We start from the raw sequence: 18,203 nt of genomic DNA, 5'->3' as shown, positions 1-18,203 counted from the left end.
GTAAAGTAAAATTCTGAATTCAGAACAGTTATTCTCAAACTATGAATAATTAGCCAATGAGGGTGTATTACATGTAAATAGAAGTAGAACTGACTGATTGCTGGTCTTTTTGAACGATCGAAGGTAACAGATGATGACGATTTGTATTAACATTTAAACGCCTAATTTAGCCGATTTTTTTTTTTGCCATTAGTGGTGCGTTTGTGGGACCATTATAGTGTACAGCTGTGTAAGTAGCCTGAGAGATATCAAAACAGGACGTAGAAAGAAACATAACTGACTAATAAATTCTATAGTGTCCTTTGCACTTCGCGGTATGGTTTTCTATATCGTCCTCCTGCAGGTCATGTCCCGGCTCTGGATTGGACGGACCTTTTGACGTGTTTGACTGGGAGCCCCTCATATGTGGATGTGGTAAGACCCCCGCTGAGTTGTAAAGGACCCTGTGAGACTGACAGTAGCCTATAGCCTCGGAGAGCAGACCCACCAGGAAGACCCTGAGAGCAGATATGATGAAGTCTTTCCTATGGAGCCTCTTGTACTGCGCTTCACTGTTGCTTGGTGACGTGCGGGCCACGTACCACCTGAGTGCGGGAGACCCTCACCTGTTGGCCGCACAGAGCCACGCACAGAGCAGAGTTAATGGTCGACCACCATTCAGGACCCTCAATCCAGCAAGTAAGTGTCAATGAAAACAACTATATTTTTAATTTAGATATGAAAGAAAACATTTTCTCAAGAAGAAGTCAATTTATATTTATGCGTCACTACCGAGAAATTACTTACTTATTTCACATGACCGCCATGGTCTCTGGTGACTTTTCAAATTTAGGTTCAGCATAAGCATAGTCATAAGTTTATTCGATATAGGGGGAATCATCTGAGCTTGCCATTGTGCATTTGTGCACTCAAGAAGAAAGTAGAACCTGTCCCTGTGAAATGTAACCAAGTTTAAGATTAAAGTGAGGTTAAAGGGATGGAATCAAGTGTTAAACTTGAATAATTTCAATCGTGTGATTGATTGTATGTCATTTCATAACAGAATATTGTTTAAAATGTGCTATACAAATTTGACATTTGACTTGACAAAGCTGCTTTCCGTTAAGACAGTCGAGATCGTTTTCTACAACAAGGATTTGCAGAATATATTTCAGACAATTCAGCTTCAACAAGCTCCAACAATTCAAAGATAGAATTTAAAACGAAATTGCTGTTTGAAAATAGTTGATTTATTAATTGTTATTTATCCAGCAGTGTAATGCCAGAATGTTAGTCAGCTCTGTGAGAGAAAAAAAAATTCATGAAAAATGTCAATCTTTACTGGATGTTTCACAAGCACTAAACAGGATAATCCAGCTTGTTGCAAACACACCAGGTGGCTGAACTTACACTCATGCTTCAACTAATAATGTGTCTGTGTCTCAAGAAAGCAAAAGTTGTTTATTGCAACACAACTTTCCAGTTTACCTGCTTTCATCGTACTAATGTTCTCTATCACTTCTGTAGTTCACAGAAGTGACTACACGTATAGAGGAGGGTATCACTACCACTACCAGCCACCCAGGATCCCTCCACCGGTATTGTTCCAACCCCTTCCTCTATCTCCTCCAGTGACTTACCACAGACCTTCAGTCCCCATACTCCCCTATCATCACAGATTTAAAGGGCCAGTGTTACCACACATGCACCACATATACAAAGGTTTATCTCCACCTGTATCACACCATCCTCATCAATGGCTCAAAGGCCATTTCCCCTACAAAGTAAAGGGTCCCTGCCCAGAAAAGTCAGACCCAACAGTCCCAGCACCACCTGTGCTACTCCCCCCCACAGTCCCTCCAACTCTACCAGAGCCAACTGTGCTGCCAACTCAGCCAGAAACTACAGAGGCACCGCTGACAACCGTCATGCCGGTGTTGGTGACTACTGTGGAGACCACCGCTCCTGTGACGCAACCGGTCAGTACCCAAAGCGGCTTCATCACCACCATCAGTCCTGTGGAGACAGGTAGAAAATACCACCAGTTAGGTTTGCTTTCCAACCCAAACACTGCTCCTCAATGCTTACCACAGTAGATCTGTTTGTTTTAGCATCAACAAGATGATCAAAAGAGGAAACACCACCAAATCCTATCATTGTTTTATGAGAAATAAGTCAACCATTTCATGAAATAAGCAAATGCTCTATATTTGCAAGGGGAAACAGCTAGCCTTTCATCCAGATAGAGCCACTTTAACATCCAACTCCACATGTTAGATTTCTTTTAGAGAAATTAAATGTGGATGTATTCATATATAAAAGCCAAGCCTCACTTCAATGATTTTTTAATGAACAATTAAATTATTTTAAATAGTGTTTGAGTAATGGAAATAGTGGAAATTTAAGTTTCTTGCAACTCTATTGTCTATTGTACTTGGTAATAAGTGACAGATTTAGATGAGTATATGTAGCTGTGTGGGGTTATGTGAAACAGCTGTTATCAAGAGACATTTTGATGAAACAAAACAATAAAACCTGTCAGGTTTGTGTTTTGGCCCACACCAGCTGAAGTGTAAATAGGCCACATAGTGGTTGTATGGCGGCTTGGTAAAACTGTGAGGTGTTAGGTGCTTTTTTGAATCCATCCAAAAGTCTGTCTATGTCTCAAGAACTTGAGAAAAAAAAAACTTGAAATAACTTTGAAGTGTGAGTTTCAAGCTTCAACTGATCTATTTGTACAACATTTGAGTCTCCATTTTTAACTAAACTGCAGAAATGTAGTTTAGTAGTGTAGCATGTTTTTGTGATTTGTGGGGTGGGGTCCTACCACTGTCTCCAACTTCAGGTGTGATGTCACTCTTTATGTGTGGCCCTCGAGCATCCTTTTCTTTCGAGATAATGGGAAAAAAGGATATAAGTGATAAAAATGGAAAACATGTAATGACACTGAAACAATACAGTACAAATCATGGCCTACTGTATAATTTCAGTAGAATTACAAACTTTCATTTTACCACTGCAGTGATGCACCATACTGTCCTTGAGTCACCATTGGAGCATATATTGTGCATCCCTAAGTGTCCTGTGTTTTGTTCCCGAATGTTAACTTTGCCCTTTTGACTGTGACTGTTTAACAAGCTTGAATAATTAACTGGATTTTCAGTATCAAATGGACTTACTCTGCCATGGTTTGGTTGATCATCAGAGACAGATTCTCAGTGCAGGAGCCGTCCCCTGGACCTCGTCTTCATCATAGACAGCTCTCGCAGTGTGCGCCCTGTTGAGTTTGAGAAGGTGAAGATATTTCTGGCTGACATGGTTGATACCTTGGACGTGGGCGCAGAAGCCACCAGGGTGGCTGTGATCAACTATGCCAGCACGGTCAAGATCGAGTTCCTGCTCAAAGACTATGCCAATAAACCCGACATGAAGAAAGCCATCTCCCGCATTGAGCCCCTGTCAGCCGGCACCATGACCGGCCTCGCCATTAAGACTGCAGTGAATGAAGCCTTCACAGAGCAGTCCGGAGCCCGGCCTCGCTCCAGGAACATCTCCAAGGTGGCAATCATCGTGACAGACGGGAGACCACAGGACCAGGTGGAGGAAGTGTCTGCAGCAGCTCGGGCTTCAAGCATCGAGATCTATGCTGTGGGTGTTGACCGTGCTGACATGCGCTCCCTAAAGTTGATGGCGAGCATCCCTCTGGACGACCATGTCTTCTACGTGGAGACCTACGGCGTTATCGAGAAACTCACCTCCAAGTTCAGGGAGACGCTGTGCGGTAGGACAAAGACACCCATGAGACCTTTTTCTCACCATTAACCCTGGTTCTAGTTCCTCAGTAAGGGGCACCTACAGTCTACAGGGGGTTTTGCTGCAGAGTTCGGATCAGTTACTATGCTATTGGTGATTATAAACTTTGAAACATGAGGGAAATAGCAGATGTTCTCAACCCCCACATGGACTGCAGATGTCGGCACTAGAACCTGCTTGTATATTTGCCAAACTAAACTAGGGTAAAGTCTTGGGGCCACACAGCCCTGAACTTTCACCTTTACTTTTTAAAGCAAAGATTTAAAGGCCTTTTGATGACTGTTCATTTGTTATGCAATCAGTTCTAATGCATCATACCATATTTGTAACATGCCTCCAATGTTTCAGAATCTGTCTGTTTGTCTTGTCCATCTTGTACGTGAAAACCAATTTGTCCATGTTACTGTGATTGCTGTTGTACTTCAGGCTTCTAAAGATTCTATTTGTGTCGTCCAACACACGGTGAACCTCAGCAGTTTGCAAAATGACCCTGGCTGAGATGTGGTGAAGGATGAAGTTTTCCACTGCAAATAACGTGTGGTCAAGTACAAACGCAGAAGAAAAGCTCGCAAGTATCATTTATAGAACTTGCACAGGCATCAAATGTATTAGAATTGGAATCAAAACTGGCTGAAGCATTGAAAAGCGGATTGAATTTAAGCATTTATCCTCCAGAAGAAGTACAAGTTTAGTAGATGTTTGCAATTTGTAGAGCATACCTTACCTTCAACTAGCTACCTTTACTGTATAGCACATGAAACTGTTTAAATACCAGCATCTTGACATCAACATCCCTTAATCCCCGCCTTATTGCAGGTGTGGACCCCTGTGCCATGGGAAACGACTGCCAACACATTTGTATCAACAGCAATGCCTCCTATTACTGCCAGTGCCGGGAGGGTTTTATCTTGAATGCGGACAAGAAAACATGTTCCCCGAAACGTAAGTACTGTATGGATGGTTTTTTTGTGTGTGAAATTGATGCTTTAATCATTTGTTTGAATGCTCAAAATGAAATGAACAGTGTGTGTTTGGCCTCACAACATCACAACTACTTGATGCATGAATGTGTTAATATTCACTGAAGAACGTAGAATTTTTGGGGACAATTATCAGGTATTATTGTAGAATTGATTCTCTACATCTGCTTTTTTGTTGAGTTAAAATTTTGAAATACATTTGAAAAAAATGTGTTTTCAAATGCATTACTTTTTTCCCAGCTTTACTTCTTTTTTTTTTTTTTCAAGGTTCAAGGTTCTTTATTTGTCAAATATGCCACATGTTAAACATACAGCACAGATGAAATTGCATATTTTACATCCTAGTTGGAAAAAGTGGGTGTTTTTCTGTGTGTACTCTCTACATGATCTGCCACTCTGATGTGAAATGTCTTTCTCCTGGGGGAAAGAGGTGAAGGTGGAGGTGGTGGAGGATCCCTGTAAATGTGAAGCCAGGCTGGTTTTCCAGAAGAAGACGCAGGCTGCCATTGAGCAGCTCACAGCCAAGCATATCCTTCCTGTTGTTTCAGATGGAAGACGTTTTATTGCAGACATTTTCTGTAGCACATTTTACTGAGGTCACTTATTCCAACCTGTTGGTTTTGTTTTTGTACTATGAATTACCAGCATGTCGTGTATATGTTTAAGGAAAGACATATACCACCCATTTGTCATTCCAGTGTTCCTGTAAATTGTGTTTCCTTGACTCATCTCACTGGCCGATGTGTCTGGTAGAATTGAGCGTCTGGAGAACATGGTGGGCCGTGCTTAAAGCTGGACATGACGGTGGGTGTCGACAGCTTTCTCTCTGACATGTTTTGTAGATAAACAACCTTCTATCAACCTTGCACTTTGACCTTTTGTTTGTTTACTCTCTGCAGGGACAGCTAAGATGGTTCGCTTCCTGTTATCAACTCTCCCATCACGACTGGATAGATATCAATCTCAGATGGTGTGAAGCTGTGATTAACAGCCAGCCTCGACTTTTTGACTGTTGATTAATTGCTGTAAAAGCAACCTACACTATTTGAGTACAGTGTAATGTAATAAAACCAAAACAGTGAGCATATTACATTTTTATATTTCTTTTGTACCACTGTATGTATATGTTTTGTACTATTTGTTCTATTTTGTAGATAGTCGTTTTTGTGCAAACGTCATATAAGCTATAGCCAGTAACCATATCATTGAAAAAATGACCTTTTGCTCTGAGCATTTAACCAATTAACTGTATATCATCTTTTTGCACCTGTTCTTTATCATATAATCTCTGTTGTAGTTTTAACTATCAAGATTTATATTGTTACAAGTTGTAGTGGATGATGACTGTCAAACTTCTGTCTATACATCCTTGTTAAGAACATATTGCCACAGAAATTGAACAATAAAACAAAGAAAATATTTGTTTTTCATTGTTTTATTCTACCAGGGTAAACTGATCATATGTGTACAGACCAAATATGTCTGTCTTAAATAACCATATGTTGAACTACCAACGGAACAGTATTATATACTTTTACATTCCTTTGTAAAGTTGTTTTGATTAAACAAAGTAACACAACAGAAGTGCAATAAATCATTCTTCAACATGTTATTCATTCAAATCTCTAAAAAAAAAGAAGAGTTAATTAAAAATTCATCAGAAGATGACTAGCTGTCTGTTGGAACACAGTCGTACATGGATGAATTTGAATTTATTTCCCCCCTTCTACCTATTACAGTTGAGGGTTTTTGCCGGGGCCGGGATTAGAGGAGGGAGGGAGAACCACCCAGGCCACAACCTGGACAAAGAGTAGCTAACATCAGTAGAAATACATCACTCTGTATGAAACATGCATGTCATGCTCTGTGAATTAATTGTGAAAAACAATTAGAACCAGCTACTTACAGGATGAGCACTTTGATAGTTAAGTGAATTCACTGGCAGTCTATCGCTTTAGAAAAGCCAACGATAAAGGTTCAATCTAATCTTAATAGCTTTTTACTGCTAACAGAAACACATGAATAAATGATGTTCAAATGTATTTACATGTGAAGAAGTAAACCTACTTTTGATACGCCTACTATTTCTGATCATTCAAGTAGACCCCTTAAAAAGTCAAATACATTTTCCCAGGTTATTCTTATGAAATAATTTGAAGCAAGTAGCATTGAGAGGTTCCACTGAGAGAACAGTGAGTATTGGTGGGCACTGGCATGAAGATGGGAGGTTCAACATACCTTCTAAAATGTCTTTCCGTAGATACAAAGAGGCATTATGTCCATCTTTCTTATGTAACTGTAAGTTGTCGGGTATGTATTTCTGTGTCAATATAGAAAGGTAAATATGATAGTCGGGCTCTGACATTTCTATTAACAGTGTGCTATGATTTACTCCTGCTTCTGAAAAAAAAAATCAAATCCTTCTGATATCATTCAGGGTTAGAGCTGGATTAATGTCAAATAGAAAAAACCCAACAACACCACTATGTGCGTCTTAACGCTGTTATCACCTTCATGTCTATTTGACACTTTCATTACTCCAATGTGGAAAAAGGAATCTATAGACGGGGTCACGGTGTAACCTCTCTGGCATATTTGCCCGAAGCAGCAGCGACAACAGAGCTCCACTGTCTGCTCCGTCTGTGTGAGGCAGAGAGTCAACACGCCAACGTTTACCCCGAGTCTGGTCCTTCTTCCTTTACCCAGACAGCTGTTTTATGTTTGTTTACTATTTCATGGGCTTTCATGGTTACCACACACACAGCCGGTCAGAAAGGTGAGCCCACCAGTGTTTCAAGCAAAGATGAACGAGACTGGCACTCCTCTGAGAAGTGAAAAAAGACAGATAAACTTTAATGCACACAGTCTGCAAACTTTCAACAATATGTCAGAACAGTGTCACAGTCTAGTGTGTCATTCATAAATTTATTTTTGTACATGGGGCAGACGTCCCCCCCCCCCCCCCCCCCCCCCCCCCCCCCATAAAACTCACTACATACTTTTTCCTTGCAAAGGAAGGTTAACGTAAACATATGTGGTTGCCCAAATGTGGCCATAAACAACACTGAAGAACAACATTTGGTAAATTGCATTACATAAAAAAACAATACATTCAGGGAAAACTACACAACTTTTCACAAAACACATCAACATTTCTGATTAGAGAAAGAGGTGGTTTAGTATATTACTTGAAAAGTTGTGCCATAAGATGAGAAAGGTTGGATGTTAGACTGATTACGTTTGATTTAAAGGCCAAAAAACAGAAGAAAAAAAACATTCCAGGTAGAGGACAGGATGCCTTTGGATTCGGGTCTGTGGTGGATGTCTAGCCTGGTTCTGTTCAGCCGACGTGGACCAATGCCTTTTGTTTGCTCTGCTGGAGCTGCTGAAGGTAGGATTCATTGTTTTGGGGTTAGATGTTGACATGCCTAAATAAATCTTTTTAAACTTTGGAGTTTTTAAGCTGACTGTGTCCTTAACCTAGATACAACTCACTGAAGTTTTGGAATTAAGCCACTGCTTGATCAATGTATTGTAAATATATCCTTAGGTCGTATGTTATTGCCATTTTCTCAGCAGTGTCAAAAGCCAGTGTTCTAAATACTCTTTCTCGGGGTCAAACTGGTTTCTGTTTGATCTATTTCCACTGGTCCACACAGTCTGGAGGTAAATGGGCCACAAAAGGGAAGGTTGTGCATAGCTTTCGTGACCTCTACTTCCTCAAAGTGTTTTTTTTTTTTTTTTACCATGGCTGTTGATGATTTCACCTTGGAGACTGTTTGAGAATGTCTCACCAGTTTGGTTACGAGTTTCCTTCTTGTTATGCATTTACTGCAGCAAGTGTCAATATTGTCCTTGAACTGCAGTATGTTTTATTTTGTAAATGGGCACATACTTTCACTAAAATACACAGAATGCAAAGCCATTGTTCACTTAAAAAAGCTTTATGCTAATCAAATGTGTGTAACTCAAACTATTTTTAATCATTATTTGCATTAATGTCTACCTTGTTTTAATATCAGTTTCATGTCTACCATCTGCAGTTGAAATAATAACGAATAATCTTTAAATATTTGAATAACTTGAATAACAAACAGAAATTTGTATTTGCGTTACAATTCAACACATAAAGAGAAATGACAAGGATTAAAAACTAAAATCAACAATATTAAACAACTATTGTTACACTCCCAATTACTGAACAGTAGGCAGATTGTAATACTGCCTACTTTTTTTTATTATTATTTTTATAAAGTTTTTCGTTATTTGATGTGCAACGTGAAAAATATTCACTTCATAATATTTTAAAAATCAAGCATTAATCTATTGTAACGCTGATAAGCCATGCCCACTAGTGACGCACTCAAACATGATTGGGCGTCACGTCACTGACGTCACATCCGCAGGTAGGAAAACAACAACAAACCTAACAGAATTTGAACCATGGAGGACAGTTTCACCGAAATATTTGAACATGCTCAGTCCGAGTTCAAACAACAAAACTACAAACATGCGGAGGAACTGTACACGAAGTTTATCTCTTCTTGCCTGCAGGACAGGTACCGTGTTTCCTCTCTGGAGGAGTAAAACTTGTGTTACAAAACATTTTATTGTAACCTGTCAAATACCCGTGACTCGCCTCGTCCTAAACGTAGCACACCTTTCTTCTTTTTTCGCGTCACCAACCTTTACCAATTTGTTTAATTCAATGTTGTCATGTCTCCACAGGGAATGTAAAGCTAGTAATCTGTCCACTGCCTTTAACAATCGCGGACAAATAAAGTATTTCCGTGTGGATTTTCATGAAGCAGTAGAGGACTACACTTCTGCAATAAAAGTTGACAGCGGGTTTGAAACGCCTTTCTACAACAGAGGGCTCATCCACTATAGATTAGGTAAGGATCCTGCAAAAACACAACTGAGACATCTGTCTTTCACAGTCGGTAAGATGGGCGAAATGATTGACTTTCTCACAGGACACTTGTTAAAATAAATTCTAAACTCAAGCTCTGTTGCGATATTTTTTCTCATTGTTTATTCAATTTCAACATGAAACACACACACAGTCGAACATCATTGTTTACATTTTTAATGACCTTTTAGTCATCAAGTGTTAGTCTGAAAGACAAATTGAGGTGAACTCTAGGCAAGGCAAGTTTATTTATAAATAACATTTCAACAACAAGGTAATTCAAAGTGCTTTACAGGAGACATCAAAAGCATCATGACAAGAAACATTAAAATAGAAAATTCAGAAATCACTGAAATTATTGAACCTTCAAATATGTTCAAGTAAAAATAATTTGAATAAAATGAATTGAAGTAAGAATATATAAAAGAATTAAAAGTTACAGTGCAGAGTGAAAGATTAAAATCTTTATTAAAGTAGTTTAGTTAAAGGCAGCTGTAAACAGATTTGTCTTTAACTTGGATTTAAAAGAGCTGAGAGTTTCAGCAGAAATGCAGTTTTCTGGGAGTTTGTTCCAGATATATGGAGCATAGACGCTGAAGGCTGCTTCTCCATGATTGCTTCTGACTCTGGGGAAAAGACAGCAGACCTGTATCAGACAGGCCAGCCACTATCACATCAATGAGGGAGTATGTTTTTATTGTACTTCAAAAGAGCCCCTCATCTCTACAGTAGAGTGATTATAGATTAAGCAAATCCTCTGGTCGATGCATTGTAGCTTTTTATTGCCCCCATTACTGCCCAAGACCTTATTGGCACTTCATGGACACCTTTATAAAATGTCCCCAAGCTGTAAATTTGTTTCATGTTGGTACCGTTTTGTCAAGTCATGGCTATGAAATACAAATTTGGACGGTTCAAAGTTCCATTACCACAGAGCAAAAACACAGAAATATATGTCAGCAAGAAAAAGTTCCTCAAAAAAATCCCTCTAGTAATATGATGGCACAACACAATCAAGGTGCATCTAGTTAAAATGAATCCTGATTTCAGTGTATTTGCGATTATGCTCAATTTTGAAATCTTGTTCCTCTCCTCTGGGACTGTCATGAGATTATGTGTGACGATCCTCTGCGTGTTCCTTCTGACTACACTAGATGGAGCTGTGTGTTCACTTGCACTTACGCAGCCTGTGAGAACAGAACTGCTGACTCAAGTCAAACTGTTTTGGCACACTATTGCACATCACAATAACGCTTACTATGTTTTTTACTCTCTATTTTAATCTTACAGGTTTCTTTGATGATGCTAAGAGTGACTTCCAGCAAGCACTAAAGCTGAATCCAGATTTTGAAGATGCGAAAGTGAGCCTGCAACAGACACGTCTGGACCAGCAGCACAAGATAAACAGAGGATACTGAGAAACGCATACACTGCAGAGGGCTTGTTTATATATCCTGAAATGTGAGAAGATGCTAATTGTCAGTTAACGTTGATGACTGTCCAGTTGTGTCACATAAGTATGATGTTATTTGTCATTATTATTTTTTTAAAATATAACGATATCATCATGGAAAATCCTCTAAAGTGAGGCGTAAACTAAATTAAAGGGGTGTGCAATCACGACTTTTAAAACCATGTGATAGTTTGCATAATGTGGAAAAACAAAAGCAACGCAGAAAATAGACATCTAACTGAAACAGGTGAGACATTTATCTGGAGTGTTGTGATTTTATAGGTCTGCGACTACACGGCGCAGACTGAGAGACCCCAGTTTAGCAGGAAAAATGATGAGCTTGTGTTTTACTGTGTGCAATAAAAACACTGGAGTAGGTTTGTGGATATAAAACAAACCCTCATTATGTGTTCACACAGCGATGATACAGGAGACTATCAGCTGCAGTGGAACATCTTTTCTGTCTCATATTAAAGCTCCTGTGAGGAGTTTATATATATATATATATATCTTGTCAGACAGGTGAGTTACAGCACACTTCAGAAACAGCCTTTGTTGACAAAGATTCACAGTGAGTGACTCAAATCTGATTAGAGAGATTTTTTCATCAGTAAACACTGTACATAAGGGCAGTATACGATCAGGAAAATGTAAGAGGTACCTCTTTGTCTGATTGAGCGGAAACACCGCGTAGATTTGAGCTGGAGGAAACTGCAGAGACAATCACTGTTATTTTCAATCCATCTGTGAAACCTATTAAACCTATCTCCTTTGTCCTTTGTTCAGTTTACTGAAGAGTGTCTTTCAAACACTACACCTTATACAGTCTGCCATAATCATTTCAGACATTGTTTAATTTAAGCCTTCGTTTCATCAAAAGGTTTTTCTGTAAACAGGACGGCGAACAGCTACTGAAAAATCTGGCTCAATAAATCTCTAATCCTCTTTTAAGATGATAGATGTATGATAGAACAGTGAACGATTCATCATTGAAATATTTGTTGAACACATTACATTATTCACATCCTTATTTTGTCCTTATAAACTACACAAATGTCCAGTAATTTATCAAGATAACAGAATATTTTATTTTAGTTTGAAATGTGGCCGTACCTGCTTAGATCAACACAATGCTTGACTTAATAATTTTCCCCTCAAAACCCTCTCTGACTTAATCATCCTCATCCTCATGACGTGTGTGTTTTTGTACCATTTTTTGAGTTTGATTTGCATAAATACATAAAATATTATAGTAGTTTTTTTTATGACAGCTTCTGAAACGGTGTACTTGACCCCTGCACGTTTTTTTCTTTTAGAAAAATCTAAAGTTTATGTATGTATATTTGTCGCAAGCAATAGATTATTTGTGTAATAGTGGTGAGTGTGCTTTTTTTTCTACACTTACACAGATCCTTCAGTCTCATTAAACTGCATGTGAGGCGGGTGCAACATCACTGATGAGCTTCACCTGTGCAGTGTTGTTAGTGGGACATAAAAGACACCTGGGGAACTTTGAGTTAAGCAGTCACTTCAGAGTTGGTTTGGTTGGGTGTGCTGGAGGTTCAGTGCCAATTTCTGATAGTGACTGAATTCCTGTCGCTGTTTTCTTTGGCTGCGTAGAGACTGCAACATGAGGAGGCTTGAGAACATGTGAGTTTATCTAAATGGTTCTTGTTGACTTGTTTGAATGTTTAGTGTTACTAAAAGTTATTTGTTGAAGTTTGTTATGGAACTTGCTGGCTGCTGTTACCATCCTGGGGCAAGCAAGGCCGGATGCGAAGCAACAATTGCAGTCAAGTAAGGCTTCATTCATGAAGTAAATTTGTATAAATCACAATTTGTTTGTAATCTCTTCACAAGCGTTTCTTTCTAACAGACAGTGGATTACAGTATGACTGTGCGGGGAATCTCATGATTCTGTCGTTGGATCAAGCTCTCGCAGTGGGAAACCAGCTTGAGGTGGAAGTTTTCAGTGAGTGTAAAATCAGCTGACGATGAGCTGATTGGTTAATCACTTGAAAACGATATCTGCCAGGCTGCTTTCTTTCTTTTCCAGATGGCACCAAGCAAATCGTGTTGACACCCAGTTTGGCTGCTCAGTGTGGCTACAGCATGGAGTCTGACCCATGGGGTAACACCAGACTCTATGCCTCTCTGATGGCCTGCTACATGGACAACAAAGTATGCCCTGTTGAAGTCTTTCACTGAGCGTTTCTCTGTAATAAATGCTTATTTGGTTCATATCTTCGTTTATTGCTGAAAAGTTGCCACTTGAAGACAAATCTTCAGTGAGCGGTCTTCATTTCAGATTTCCTTGTGCAGAGACCAGTTAAAAGATGTTTGCATCTCGTAGTTGTCCAGTTCCTTATTAAATCTAGAAACTATCGGCATGTTAAAATTATTTGTATAGACTAGAGAGAAGTAGCTGGACTGTAACAAATTGCTCTAAAAATGTGCTGGTTTAATTTCTCATATCACTCATTTCTGTGTACTTCTAAGGACGATGAAACATTTACCATTGGCGCGAGACTCAAAATGTACAGCCGGAGTTCTTCAAATGTGATCAGTCATGACGTGACCCAGACCTGCAGCTACACTCGCTGGGCCTCTAGAGAGATTCTCTGCGACAGGAACTACATGGAAGTATGTCACTTCAAATTAAAACTTGCAACCCTCTCAACTGTGGCGACAATTAAATTTCCTTTTTTATTTTAAAGGTGTCGAACTACATCGCTGCACCTGATGCTGAAGCTAAGGGGCAAACTCAAGAAGACAACTCCAAGATGAACTCCATCCCTGAAGTAAAAACATTCGATACATTCCCCTTCTTGCACTGCGTCACTTGAAATGAGAATTAACCTCCCCCCTCCCCATGACAGGCCTCTGGTGCAACTCATGGTATCTGGAAGATGACTTTTTACACAACAGAGCCAGTGTCAATGGTGCTGAAGGAGGCTGAGCAAGCTGGCTATGGTGCCATGATGACTTCAACTCGCCTGGTTATGCGAAGCCCATACAACACAGCTGAGACTTATTCAGAGGATGTAAGCAAACCAACTTGACTTTTTTTGTTTATATACATTTCCTCCTTGTAAATGCAGTTTTGTTCTCTCCACCAAGGTGGCCGGAGTCCCAATGGAAGTCTTCAGGGTGAGCGCATACTACAAAGCACCCCATGGTCTGAACGTGATGAACTTGGCAGCTGCTTGTCCCACAGGTGAGTCTTAACATAAATGTAACGAATTGCTTGTTGGACAGTCAACTTACCTTCTAGTTTTCCCATCGTTAACAGGTGGCGTCCTTTTCACTGAGTCTACAATCTCTTGGCACGTGCCTCGCCGAGTGACTCCTCTGATAGATGGGGCCTTTAAAATCATAGAAATGCACATGGGCATCAATGGAAAGCGACTGGATAAATCTCGGATGGCAACAATGGGGTACAGCCTAAGTGCCACAGACTTCCACATCATCATTGAGATCCCAGTGGGCTCGCCTGACGGTTACTACAAGGTTTGAGGAAGTCTCTAGATCTGATGTGAGGCTTCAGTCTTGTCCATTTGCATGTTTTATTGAAATGCCATGAATAATTGCAGAGCCATGCCCCAGATTACCAGTACCACATCACATACTCTGTGGAGCCCATGCTGGAGGTGCTGTGGAGGGCCGACAACACCCAAGATGACACCAGATACAAGGTTTTGTTCCCCATTACCACCCCTTTGATGCCCCAACAGCCACATTACCAAGACAGTGAGTTTTTTTTTTTTTTTTTTTTGGCTTCTACTTTAATTTAAAGCTCTAAGAAGTAGTTGACCATCCCTTTTCTCGTGCAGGTACTGTCCCAGAGAGCCGCATGTTCAGTGTACAAATAGGAACCTTCTTTTATGACGTGGCGTTGAGGAACATCACATTCTCCACTGGGGTTCTGACTGTTGAAGAAAGCATTGCAATAGGATGTACTGTCCAGGAGCACAGCTTCCCCAATGGAACAAAGAGCTACTCCCTCACAGTGCCCTTTGATGCTGCTGTTGTCCTCAAACATGTATGCTAACTCTTAAGCATGTCTTTGGTCTATTTTTTTTGGCCTTCTTTCAGTGGCATAGCTGAGCTTTTTTTTCTTGCTTGCTGCAGAATCCTGAGCCCCTGGTAACTACCTACTTCCTCCCTCTGGCCTTTGGATTTATCATTCTGCCTGAAGACACTCCCTTTGCCTATCAAGTGGACCTCCAGGCTTCTCTACAGGATGTTGGTGAGATGTTTTTTTTTTTTTTAAATATTGCTCATTGAGGCTTTTACCAAACTGAAGCAATCTGAGAGAAAAATAAATTTGCATCCATTTTTAGTGCTACCAACAATCAGTGCCAACTGCAACGACAACTTGTTTTACGTCAGTGTGAAATATGGAAATCAAGGAGGCAACTTTGAGACCATGGTTGGAGCTCAACAGCTTACTCCTGATCTGGCTGAGGGCTACAGATTCGACGAGAACAGCACACACTTCAGCCTCGTGGTGCCATACACCGCCAAGGTCACGGCATTTGAGGTATGACTACAAACTGGAAAATGTGTCTAATAAACCTCTACTTTGGCTAACTTATTTTGTCTCCCAGCTACTGAAATCCGACTCGGTCAGAGTCAGACTTGATGTGCTGCTTTTCGATCCAATCAACAACTGGGTTCTTGCCGATCTCTACATGGCCTGCAACTTCCCCTTGACGACTACCGGTAAGATGTTTAAACTTCTTTGCTTCTGCTCCCCAATGGATTAAAGAACCTCTTATCTATTTTTTTGTTTTTCTCTAGCATGCTACTCAAATGGAACCATGGCTGCTCTGGCTGTGAAGGTGGAATCGGTTCCCAATCTAATCCCCAGTAGGCTATCTCTCAGGGATCCGTCATGCACACCGGAGTTTAGCGACGATCGCTTTGCTTATTTCTCATTCAGCGTAGATTCCTGTGGGACCACCAGAACAGTAAATTCAATATTTAAAAAAAAAAAGTATATCTAGACCTTTGAGGACTTTTTTTTTTTTTTCAGACATGTGTTGATAAAAACTCTCTTTTCAGTTCTTTGACAACTACATGCTGTATGAAAATGAGATTAGCCTCCACTACAACACGAAGCAAAACTACAACAAACGAGCAGCCCGCACATCACCGATTGATCCTGATTACAAGTAGTTTTACTCTTATCTTTTATCCTCATGTACCTGTTTCTTGAGCTTAATCACACTTTAACTGATTCTCTAGGCAAACAATTTCCTGCTACTATGTTGTCAATGACACTCGGAGCGTTGCATTCACCTACGAACCCAGAAGCAATGAGCCTGCAGCAGAGATCGGTTCAGGACAGCTGATGGTGCAAATGACACTTGCTCATGGTAATGTGGAATTAAACAGATTTAAATCTATCATGTTCTACTAGATGCCTTAACCCTCAATGTCTTGTCGATGCCTTCCCCTCCAGATTCTTCATACGAGCTCTTCTACCAAGCAGAAGATTTTCCTGTGGTCGGCTATCTGAGACAGCCTCTGTATTTTGAGGTGGCGCTGATGCACTCAACTGACCCACAGTTGGAGCTGACCCTGGAGAACTGCTGGGCAACTCTGCATGAAGACCGGATGTCTCTGCCTAGCTGGGACATCATTGTGAACGGGTAATGTACTGCACAACACCTTATATTGTCTTCCCAAGTTATGCTCCAGGGGTGTTTTGTATACCGCGGGCATAAAAAGACGCAATGTGGCAGCCGGTAAAACAAAGTAGCCTTACAAAATTGGCACACTAATTTACAATGTCACATTGTTAATGTTCCATGTCAGTACCTAGACTTGAACAATTTAAGTATAGTATTTATTACAGCGCTCCTGTCTAAACTCTTTGAGCCATCTCAACTCATTTTATTCTCATTAACCAAACATTGCAGTGTTGGCAAATTAAACCCCCTAATTCTATTTCTAGCTGTGAGAATCGTGATGACAGCTATGCGACAGTCTTCCACGCTGTTGTGAGCAACTCCAGGATTACAATCCCGTCCCATGTCAAACGCTTCTCCATTAAGATGTTCACCTTCACTCAAGATGACGAGGTTCTGAAAGACGAGGTATAAATGGAGTGAAAATGAGACAGCTTTTGGTCACCTGCATGTAGCCCTGCTTAATAAACCCATCTCGGCCCACAGATTTATGTCCACTGTGATGCAGTGATTTGTGACTTAAACAGCCAAGCTGACGGTGTCTGCGGAGGACAGTGTGTACAAACTGGAAGCGCGAGTACTTCCAGGCATCAGGGGATTAAAGGACTGAGAAGAGGTGAGTTTCAATCATACATAGCTTTTGACATGTTTTTAAAGTCAATGTGCAGAGGCTGACGCTCACTCCCTCTCCCCCCCACCACCACCACAGCACGAAGAAGTACTGACTCCAAACGTCACCAGCTTTCCTCTGGACCTATTCTGCTATTGGATAATGGCTCAATACTCTGAAAATAAACGGTTTTCTTAACTTCTGTCTACTTTTCATTCCTTATGATCCCTGCATAAAAGGACGGACTTCTAGCACATTTCAGCAACTGAAGAAGCAAGAGTTTTCTGGGGTAGCTCGAACTTACAACTTTATCAAATAAGACTGTCTGCTTGTGGCCTTCATCAGGGTCATGAACGGCAACATGCAAATTGTCTACACGCTGACCTGGTGGAAAACAAATATTGAAGTTAATACAGGTACAACTCAAACTAGAGCAAACATTTCAGAAGGTGAAAACCAATTCTGTAACTTCATTACAGAGTAAACCTTTAAAGTCAGCCTCTCAGAAAATTGGAGCACTGCTTAAGATGAGTAAAGGATATTTAAATGGTCATCTTGCAAAATGCTCCCTTCAATGCACTAAACACTTTGTTAGGCCCATCACTGCAGCATGGAGGTAATCAGCCTGTGTTGTGGAAGCTTGGGTTCCTTTGCTGGCTGCTTTAAGTCATTTGCATTGTTTAGTCTCGTGTCTCTTCTTGAAAATTCCCTAAAGATTCTTTCTCATGAGTGAGGCATGTTTGCTGGCCAATCAAAGGCA

At 40.4% G+C, this 18,203-nt stretch overlaps 3 protein-coding genes across 5 annotated transcripts; all 3 read left to right on the top strand.

Moving 5' to 3' along the window:
* Positions 1-415: 415 nt before the first annotated feature.
* matn3a (matrilin 3a) lies at positions 416-5,541 on the top strand. The gene is made up of 4 exons (XM_079347204.1): positions 416-678; positions 3,185-3,760; positions 4,609-4,734; positions 5,201-5,541. The coding sequence occupies exons 1-4, from the start codon at positions 510-512 to the stop codon at positions 5,365-5,367; spliced, it is 1,038 nt and encodes a 345-aa protein (XP_079203330.1). The 5' UTR covers positions 416-509; the 3' UTR covers positions 5,368-5,541.
* Positions 5,542-9,159: 3,618 nt separating this feature from the next.
* On the top strand, positions 9,160-12,424 carry ttc32 (tetratricopeptide repeat domain 32). 2 transcript variants are annotated; one of them, XM_079366453.1, is made up of 4 exons: positions 9,160-9,331; positions 9,501-9,667; positions 10,975-11,145; positions 12,409-12,424. In XM_079366453.1, exons 1-3 carry the CDS (start codon positions 9,216-9,218, stop codon positions 11,100-11,102), a joined length of 411 nt encoding a protein of 136 aa, XP_079222579.1. In that variant the 5' UTR covers positions 9,160-9,215; the 3' UTR covers positions 11,103-11,145; positions 12,409-12,424. The 2 variants fall into 2 exon arrangements, with proteins under 2 accessions (XP_079222579.1, XP_079222578.1); XM_079366452.1 differs by lacking the exon at positions 12,409-12,424 and having other exon boundaries at positions 9,161-9,331; positions 10,975-11,927.
* Positions 12,425-12,634: 210 nt separating this feature from the next.
* Positions 12,635-17,641, top strand: LOC306820967 (uncharacterized protein). 2 transcript variants are annotated; one of them, XM_079339084.1, is made up of 21 exons: positions 12,635-12,787; positions 12,858-12,934; positions 13,014-13,109; positions 13,194-13,318; positions 13,637-13,780; positions 13,855-13,938; positions 14,017-14,181; positions 14,258-14,354; positions 14,430-14,647; positions 14,731-14,887; positions 14,971-15,179; positions 15,269-15,386; positions 15,481-15,680; positions 15,748-15,862; positions 15,941-16,110; positions 16,205-16,314; positions 16,388-16,518; positions 16,605-16,794; positions 17,100-17,241; positions 17,320-17,449; positions 17,543-17,641. In XM_079339084.1, exons 1-21 carry the CDS (start codon positions 12,768-12,770, stop codon positions 17,620-17,622), a joined length of 2,778 nt encoding a protein of 925 aa, XP_079195210.1. In that variant the 5' UTR covers positions 12,635-12,767; the 3' UTR covers positions 17,623-17,641. The 2 variants fall into 2 exon arrangements, with proteins under 2 accessions (XP_079195210.1, XP_079195211.1); XM_079339085.1 differs by having other exon boundaries at positions 17,320-17,453; positions 17,550-17,641.
* The last annotated feature ends 562 nt before the right edge of the window (positions 17,642-18,203 follow it).

The sequence above is a fragment of the Symphodus melops genome (genome assembly GCF_947650265.1).
Source record: "Symphodus melops genome assembly, chromosome: 1".
NCBI classification, from domain to species: domain Eukaryota; kingdom Metazoa; phylum Chordata; class Actinopteri; order Labriformes; family Labridae; genus Symphodus; species Symphodus melops.
This window is presented reverse-complemented; position numbering and strand designations above follow the sequence as displayed.